The sequence below is a fragment of the Cyclopterus lumpus genome, chromosome 1, assembly GCF_009769545.1.
Source record: "Cyclopterus lumpus isolate fCycLum1 chromosome 1, fCycLum1.pri, whole genome shotgun sequence".
In the NCBI taxonomy this organism is placed as follows: domain Eukaryota; kingdom Metazoa; phylum Chordata; class Actinopteri; order Perciformes; family Cyclopteridae; genus Cyclopterus; species Cyclopterus lumpus.
This window is the reverse complement of record NC_046966.1, coordinates 25921621-25931674: the sequence shown is the minus strand read 5'-3', so window position 1 is coordinate 25931674 and position 10054 is coordinate 25921621. Positions and strand designations below refer to the sequence as shown.

The following is a 10054-nucleotide window of genomic DNA, read 5'->3' as shown; positions in this document are numbered from 1 at the left end:
CTTTGTTCAAAAGGACACTTGATTGTGAAAAAATAAACGTTTTCAGAATGGAAAAGAGAAATCTGTATAATCCAAGACGGTGAGAGGATGTTTTTTATATTGTCTTTTTTAAAGATAGCAAAATGCACATTCTGAAACATCCAGTTTAAACTCAGTTTAACCCAAACAAAGCATCATAACTCACTTTAACCCAAACAAAGTATCATAACTCACTTTAACCCAAACAAAGTATCATAACTCACTTTAACCCAAACAAAGTATCATAACTCACTTAACCCAAACAAAGTATCATAACTCACTTTAACCCAAACAAAGCATCATAACTCACTTTAACCCAAACAAAGTATCATAACTCACTTTAACCCAAACAAAGTATCATAACTCACTTTAACCCAAACAAAGTATCATAACTCACTTTAACCCAAACAAAGTATCATAACTCACTTTAACCCAAACAAAGTATCATAACTCACTTTAACCCAAACAAAGTATCATAACTCACTTTAACCCAAACAAAGTATCATAACTCACTTTAACCCAAACACAACATCATAACTCACTTTAACCCCAAACACAACATCATAACTCACTTTAACCCAAACAAGCATCATAACTCACTTTAACCCAAACAAAGTATCATAACTCACTTTAACCCAAACAAAGTATCATAACTCACTTTAACCCAAACAAAGTATCATAACTCACTTTAACCCAAACAAAGTATCATAACTCACTTTAACCCAAACACAACATCATAACTCACTTTAACCCAAACACAACATCATAACTCACTTTAACCCAAACACAACATCATAACTCACTTTAACCCCAACACAACATCATATAACATGGTGTTCTCATGTTATATTTCCTGAACGCATCTCTCTCTTCCGGTAAGCGTATTGCATCACTTCCAGTTACCAGCTTAGCAGCTCGCGATGTTTTCTTCTCCCCCTCCTTCTCCCTCTTGCTCAGAGTGTCTCATGTAGAGCTATTCCTCTGCCTCCCTTAATGATAACGGTACATGCAACAAGTGTAGTTCATTTGCTGGTTGGAGGCAGTTCTAAGTGGGTTAGATGCACGGCTCCGCACCATCGAAGCTCAGGCAGTTACGCTAGTTAGCTCGCCACCCCCCCATAGCCGGTGCGGAGCCTTTAGTGTTAGCCTCTGTTACATTACATTACATTACATTACATGTCATTTAGCTGACGCTTTTATCCAAAACGACTTACAATAAGTGCATTAAACCGTGAGTCCAAACTCAGAACAACAAGAATCAAGCAAGTACAATTTCTTCAATAACGTTAAACTACAAAGTGCTATCAGTAAGAGACATTTAAGTGCTACTAAAGTGCTAAACAACAAAGTGCTATCGGTAAGGGACATGTAAGTGCTACTAGAGTGCTACTACGGCTCTACCTTCCCTATTCAAGGTATAGTCGAAAAAGATGTGTTTTTAGTTTGCGCCGGAAGATGTAGAGACTTTCTGCTGTCCTGATGTCAATGGGGAGCTCGTTCCACCAATGAGGAGCCAGCACAGCAAACAGTCGTGATTTAGCTCGAAGTGAAGGAGCTACAAGCAGATTGGCAGAAGCCGAGCGAAGTGAACGGGCTGGGGTGTACGGTTAGACCATGTCCTGGTGTGAGGTTAGACCATGTCCTGGGTGTGAGGTTAGACCATGTCCTGGATGTGAGGTTAGACCATGTCCTGGGTGTGAGGTTAGACCATGTCCTGGGTGTGAGGTTAGACCATGTCCTGGGTGTGAGGTTAGACCATGTCCTGGGTGTGAGGTTAGACCATGTCCTGGGTGTAGACCGGACCCGATCTGTTCGCAGCACGGTACGCAAGTACCAATGTTTTGAAGCGGATGCTGCGGCCACCGGTAACCAGTGAAGGTTAGACCATGTCCTGGTAACCAGTGAAGGTCGCGGAGGAGCGGAGGATTGTGGGTAAATTTCGGGAGGTTGAAGACCAGTCGAGCAGCTGCATTCTGGATGAGCTGTAGAGGTCGAATGGCATTAGCAGGTAGACCTGAAGGAGGAGTTACAGTAGTCTAGCTGTGAGATGACCAGAACCTGGACCAGAACCTGGACCAGAACCTGGACCGCCTTCTGAGTGAGAAGAGGTCGTATTCTCCTGATGTTGTACAGCATGTACCTACAGGAGCGTGTTGTTGCGGTAATGTTGGCAGTCAGGGAGAGTTGACTGTCGAGTGTCACACCTAGGTTCCTGGCAGTTCTCCTCACCTACAAGCCTTGATTGGTGATGCACCATCATATCTTAAGGAGCTTGTAGTACCATATTGCCCCACTAGAGAGCTGCTCACTAAATGCGGGGCTACTTGTGGTTCCTAGAGTCCTAAAAAGTAGGATGGGAGCCAGAGCCTTCAGTTATCAAGCTCCTCTTTTATGGAACCAGCTTCCACTTTCAGTCCGGGAGGCAGACACAGTCACCTCATTCAAGAATAGACTTAAGACTTTCCTCTTAATAGTGCTTATAGTTAGGGCTGAATCAGGTTTGCCCTGGTCCAGCCCCTTGATATGCTGCTATAGGCTTATAGGCTGCTGGGGGATGTTTTAGGATACACTGAGCACCTCTCTCCTCTTCTCTCTCTCCTTATGGATGAATTTACATCTCTCCATTGCACCTTATTAACTCTGCTTCCTCCCCGGAGTCGTTGTGACTTCACGTCTCATAGGGTCCATTGGACCTGGAGGTGTCTGATGCCTGGTGAGCCGGCCTCCCATTGGCCCTGCTGATGCCCCGCCCCCCTCCTCTCTACCTCCTTCTGTTTCATGGATTGGAGTTCCATTCATACATTGTCATATTCATGTAATGTGTTTATGTAACTTTGTAATGCTGTTCATTCCGTACACATGTAACTTCTGTAACTCACTTTAACCCAAACACAACATCATAACTCACTTTAACCCAAACAACAAACACAGCATCATAACTCTGAAGTAAACAACAAACACGTATCTGCAGCTCCATCAGCTGTGGGAAAAGAAAGAAGCATTAATTCATACATTTGAAAATAACACTGCTGTTCAACTCAATTATCGACATTTATACGTCTACAATATTTATATATATATATACACAAATATATATGAAGATTGTTTATATATTTATACGTATTGTAGACGTATCATAGACATATAGATGACGTATTGAAGATGTATTGTAGACGTATCGTAGACATATAGAAGACGTATTGAAGACGTATTGAAGACGTATTGTAGACGTATTGAAGACGTATTGTAGACGTATAGAAGACGTATTGAAGACGTATTGTAGACGTATCGTAGACATATAGAAGACGTATTGAAGACGTATTGTAGACGTATAGATGACGGATTGAAGACGTATTGTAGACGTATCGAAGACATATAGAAGACGTATTGAAAACGTATAGAAGAGGGATTGAAGACGGATTGTAGACGTATCGTAGACGTATAGAAGATGTATTGAAGACGTATTGTAGACGTATCGAAGACATATTGAAGACGTATTGTAGACGTATAGAAGACGTATTGAAGACGTATTGTAGACGTATCGTAGACATATAGAAGACGTATTGAAGACGTATTGTAGACATATATAAGACGTATTGAAGACGTATTGTAGACATATCGTAGACATATAGAAGACGTATTGAAGATGTATTATAGACGTATCGAAGACGTATAGAAGACGTATTGAAGACGTATCGTAGACATATAGAAGACGTATTTTAGACGTATCATAGACATATAGAAAACGTAATGAAGACGTATTGTAGACATATATAAGACGTATTGAAGACGTATTGTAGACATATCGTAGACATATAGAAGACGTATTGAAGATGTATTATAGACGTATCGAAGACGTATAGAAGACGTATAGAAGACGTATTGTAGACGTATCGTAGACATATAGAAGACGTATTTTAGACGTATCATAGACATATAGAAAACGTATTGAAGACGTATTGTAGACGTATCGAAGACATATAGAAGACATATTGAAGACGTATTGTAGACGTTTCGTAGACATATAGAAGACGTATTGTAGACGTATCATAGACATATAGAAGACGTATTGAAGACGTATTGTAGACGTATCGAAGACGTATAGAAGACATATTGAAGACGTATTGAAGAGGTATTGAAGACGTATTGTAGACGTATTGAAGAGGTATAGAAGACGTATTGAAGACGTATTGTAGACGTATAGAAGACGTATTGAAGACGTATTGTAGACGTATTGAAGAGGTATCGAAGACGAATTGTAGACGTATTGTAGACGTATCGAAGACGTATAGAAGACGTATTGAAGAAGTATTGAAGACGTATTGATGAGGTATTGTAGACGTATCGAAGACATATAGAAGATGTATTGAAGAGGTATTGTAGACGTATTGTAGATGTATTGTAGACGTATCGAAGACGTATAGAAGACGTATTGAAGAAGTATCGAAGACGTATTGTAGACGTATTGTAGACATATCGAAGACATATAGAAGATGTATTGAAGAGGTATTGTAGACGTATTGTAGATGTATTGTAGACGTATCGAAGACGTATAGAAGACGTATAGAAGACCTTTGAAGACGTATAGAAGACGTATTGAAGACGTATCGTAGACATATAGAAGACGTATTGAAGACGTATTGTAGACGTATAGAAGACGTATTGAAGACGTATTGTAGACGTATCGAAGACATATAGAAGACGTATTGAAGACGTATAGAAGACGGATTAAAGACGTATTGAAGACGTATCGTAGACGTATAGAAGATGTATTGAAGACGTATTGTAGACGTATCGAAGACGTATTGTAGACGTATAGAAGACGTATTGAAGACGTATTGTAGACGTATCGTAGACATATAGAAGACATATTGAAGACGTATTGTAGACATATATAAGACGTATTGAAGACGTATTGTAGACATATCGTAGACATATAGAAGACGTATTGAAGATGTATTATAGACGTATAGAAGATGTATTGAAGAGGTATTGTAGACGTATTGTAGATGTATTGTAAACGTATAGATGACGGATTGAAGACGTATTGTAGACGTATCGAAGACATATAGAAGACGTATTGAAGACGTATAGAAGACGGATTGAAGACGTATTGTAGACGTATCGTAGACGTATAGAAGATGTATTGAAGACGTATTGTAGACGTATCGAAGACGTATTGAAGACGTATTGTAGACGTATAGAAGACGTATTGAAGACGTATTGTAGACATATAGAAGACGTATTGAAGACGTATTGTAGACATATATAAGACGTATTGAAGACGTATTGTAGACATATCGTAGACATTTAGAAGACGTATTGAAGATGTATTATAGACGTATCGAAGACGTATCGAAGACGTATCGAAGACGTATAGAAGACGTATTGTAGACGTATCGTAGACATATAGAAGACGTATTTTAGACGTATCATAGACATATAGAAAACGTATTGAAGACGTATTGTAGACGTATCGAAGACATATAGAAGACATAATGAAGACGTATTGTAGACGTATCGTAGACATATAGAAGACGTATTGTAGACGTATCATAGACATATAGAAGACGTATTGAAGACGTATTGTAGACGTATCGAAGACGTATAGAAGACATATTGAAGACGTATTGAAGAGGTATTGAAGACGTATTGTAGACGTATTGAAGAGGTATAGAAGACGTATTGAAGACGTATTGTAGACGTATAGAAGACGTATTGAAGACGTATTGTAAACGTATTGAAGAGGTATCGAAGACGAATTGTAGACGTATTGTAGACATATCGAAGACGTATAGAAGACGTATTGAAGAAGTATTGAAGACGTATTGATGAGGTATTGTAGACGTATCGAAGACATATAGAAGATGTATTGAAGAGGTATTGTAGACGTATTGTAGATGTATTGTAGACGTATCGAAGACGTATAGAAGACGTATTGAAGAAGTATCGAAGACGTATTGTAGACGTATTGTAGACGTATCGAAGACATATAGAAGATGTATTGTAGAGGTATTGTAGACGTATTGTAGATGTATTGTAGACGTATCGAAGACATATAGAAGATGTATTGTAGAGGTATTGTAGACGTATTGTAGATGTATTGTAGACGTATCGAAGACGTATAGAAGACCTTTGAAGACGTATTTAAGACGTATTGAAGAGGTATTGAAGACGTAAGACATCGACTGAAAAGCAAAGAATAAAAATGCAAAACTAACAGTGAACTAAACGAGTGTGAGCATAAACCCGTTGAACATATTCATGCTCCCTTTGTTGCCCATCTAAAAATAACACTGCTGTTTAACTCAATTATCTACATTTATACGTCTACAATCTTTATATTTATATCTATACACAAATATATCTAAAGATTGTTTATATATTTATACGTATTGTAGACGTATCGTAGACATATAGAAGACGTATTGAAGACGTATTGTAGACGTATCGTAGACATATAGAAGACGTATTGAAGACGTATTGTAGACGTATTGAAGACGTATTGTAGATGTATTGTAGACGTATTGTAGACGTGTTGTAGATGTATTGAAGACGTATTGTAGACGTATCGTAGACGTATAGAAGACGTATTGAAGACGTATTGTAGACGTATCGTAGACGTATCAAAGACGTATAGAAGACGTATCGTAGACGTATTGTAGACGTATTGAAGACGTATAGAAGACATATAGAAGACGTATTGAAGACGTATAGAAGACGTATTTAAGATGTATTGAAGAGGTATTGAAGACGTATCGTAGACGTATTGTAGACGCATCGAAGATGCATCGAAGACGTATCGTAGACGTATTGTAGACATATCGAAGACGTATTGTAGACGTATTGAAGACATATTGTAGACGTATTGTAGACGTATTGTAGACGTATTGAAGACGTATTGTAGACGTATTGTAGACATATAGAAGACGTATAGAAGACGTATTGAAGACGTATTGTAGACGTATTGAAGAGGTATCGAAGACGAATTGTAGACGTATTGTAGACGTATCGAAGACTTATAGAAGATGTATTGAAGAGGTATTGAAGACATATTGAAGAGGTATTGAAGAGGTATTGTAGACGTATTGTAGATGTATTGTAGACGTATCGAAGACGTATAGAAGACGTATAGAAGACATATAGAAGACGTATTTAAGACGTATTGAAGACGTATTTAAGACGTATTGAAGACGTATTTAAGACGTATTGAAGAGGTATTGAAGACGCATCGAAGACGTATTGTAGACGTATTGTAGACGTATTGAAGACGTATTGAAGACGTATTGTAGACGTATTGTAGACGTATTCACAGCTCAATCAATGCTGTCGGAGCATCGAACACACGTAAACACCGCGAGGCCTTGTGCCTCCTGCAGTTGTTGTGGAACGATCAAGTGGGAGGGGGTTGGCATGTCGGGGGGTAAGATAAATGTTTTGAGACTATAAGACGGGTCAAAGACGGAGCCTCGGGGCGAGCAGCTGCGTTCATGGAATCTGTTTTCTCGTAGATCAGAAACAGGAAGCCGAGGCAGCGCTCAGCTAGTTACAACCACATGACCTCTGACCCACTCATCGGTCAGGAGGCAGAACCGAACTGACGGGAGGGGGGGGGGGGGGGAACAGGTGGGCAGCTGGAGAAATAATCAAACTGGAAGAAAAAGAACAGAACACTTGAAATCACACATTTACAACTGGTGAAAACCCAAAGATGTAAAAGAAATTCACATTTTCTTGATCTAAAAATCTCCCTGAGCTGCAGAAAGAGACAGGAAGTGAGAGAGAGCCAACACACCTTTCATATACCCTCCAGAGTACACATAAACTAAGTCTGAGGGTTGGTGTGTGTGTGAGTGTGTGAGTGTGTGAGTGTGTGTGTGTCACCTGAGGCAGTCATGCTTGGTTCTCCTCTCACCTCCTCGTTTAACCTCAAAGTTCTGAAAGTCCAACATGAGGTCCGTGAATAATACTCAACTAAATTGATTTTAAAAGATAACATTATTATAAATTATAACGTATATTCTGCTGACTCGTCATGGATCCACATGTAATGTGCTCAGGTCAGCCAACTGTATTTGAAATTATGCAGTTTAATTTTACTTTTTTTAAATGTATTCATATACATTTATTTATATTTAAAGATATTTTAAAGTATCTTTCTTTGTAAAATTATCCCAACATTTTTTACTAAGAAATAAAACGATTGCCATGTGGCAGTACCTCTGCGGTCCACCAGATGGTGCTCTGGGGCCCACATGAGGACCCCGGACCAGTGGTTGAGAACAGCTGCTCCACAACAGCATTCTTTAATGGGAAAGAGATGCACCAGTTCATCCATTCCATGACAGCTGCTGGTTTTATGAACAAAGAAAGATTAATTTCAATAAATTAACCTGAATATTAACTAAATTATTTAAAGGTCAGAGTTTGGAAATCAGTGTGAGAGGTCGATGTGTTAGAGACTGGGAACACTGGGAACACTGGGTGTTACACGTATAGCCTATTAATTGTCAATATATAAATAAAAAAGAATAAATACATAATAAATAAATATATACATATTTTTTAAATTATATAGGTTTTATCAAAATATTCACAAGACCAACATGAGGGGGGGGGGGGCATTAAATACAAGTGTTTTTGTTTAAAACGAGGCTCCCCAACGAGCCTAACGAGCCTAACGAGCTTAACGAGCTTAACGAGCCTAACGAGCCTAACGAGCTTAACGAGCCTAACGAGCCTAACCAGCGAAGTGTGAGCCGGTCAAAACCACAATCAGGACACGTGTTTAAAATTTTAAAATTAATTTATATACGTCTTTGTCATAGAAGTCATTATTTGTCGTTCATGGTTACATACAGCCGTTCATATAGAAACAAAGGAGTCTTCTTCTCGTTCAGTTAACTTAGAAATGTACACTCTTCCTCGTGAGGAGAAAAATATCCTTTTTTTAAAAGTCTCTCTTCTCATTTGGTGTTTCTTCCTCCTCCTCCCTCCCACTCCTCCTCCTCCCACTCCTCCTCCTCCCACTCCTCCTCCTCCTCGTGGATGTAGAGGCAGGTGAACACCTGAACACACTGGCACAATGATGAACACAGGCGGAGGGCCGAGGTGCATTCTGGGAGCTGAACACCGAGCCACGAAACAACACACCCGCACATTCAGTAAGCAACACACACACACACACACACACACACACACACGCACACACACACACCCGAACACCAATTACAGAGACCCATTAAACATTTTAAAATAAAAGCACAAAATAACAATAATAATAATTAAAAAAAAGAAACAAAGCCCCAACAATGATATAAAAAAAATAAAACTATGCAACCATATACAATCATCATCAATGCATGTGGACAGAGGTCGTGTTATTGTTATTATACGTAAATAAAGAGAGTTCTTCATGCTTCTGGTTCTGGAGGCTGTTCAGGTGGACTTTGATAACCAGTCAATAACTGGCCTCATTTAGGTCTGAACCAGGACCAACAGGAACCACTTCATCGTCACTGTAAACCTTATTATTATTATTATTATTATTATTATTATTATCATCTGGCAATGTGTCGGGAGGATGAGACGGATATGGACCTGGCAACCGGCTCAGTGGTTAATTGTGTGTGGCCGGTGTGTGTGTGTGTGTGTGTGTGTGTGTGTGTGTGTGTGTGTGTGTGTGGTGTGGTGTGTGTGTGTGGACAAGCAGGACGCCTCCTAGTGGTCACTGTGAGGACGGAACAAAACGTTGCTAAGCCCCGCCCCCCTCCCCCAAACCAGCCAATCACAGCAGTTTCATGGCCGATTCTGCGTAACAGAGGTCCTCGTTACCCGGAGAGGTTGAAGGAGCTAAACGTTTAGCTGAGTACATTAGCACAGCACTAACTAGCGTTAGCTCTTCTTTGCTACGCTAGCTACTGAAGCTGCACTGGATGCATGTTAATGGGTGTTCTTCTCTCTGGACCTTCAGCTTCTACCTTCAGGTTCTACCTTCAGGTTTAGCTTCAGCTTCTACCTTCAGGTTCTAACCTTC

At 39.5% G+C, this 10054-nt stretch overlaps 1 protein-coding gene across 6 annotated transcripts in view; it reads right to left on the bottom strand.

Moving 5' to 3' along the window:
* Window positions 1–8805: 8805 nt before the first annotated feature.
* The window catches only part of mgat3b (beta-1,4-mannosyl-glycoprotein 4-beta-N-acetylglucosaminyltransferase b), a 38357-nt gene continuing 37108 nt past the window's right edge, over window positions 8806–10054 (bottom strand). For all 6 annotated transcript variants that reach the window (XM_034532628.1, XM_034532618.1, XM_034532607.1 and 3 more), the window contains exon 6: window positions 8806–9143. In XM_034532628.1, coding sequence (XP_034388519.1) covers window positions 8969–9143 — 175 coding nt within the window. In that variant the 3' untranslated portion in view covers window positions 8806–8968. The remainder of the gene's footprint in view (window positions 9144–10054) is intronic.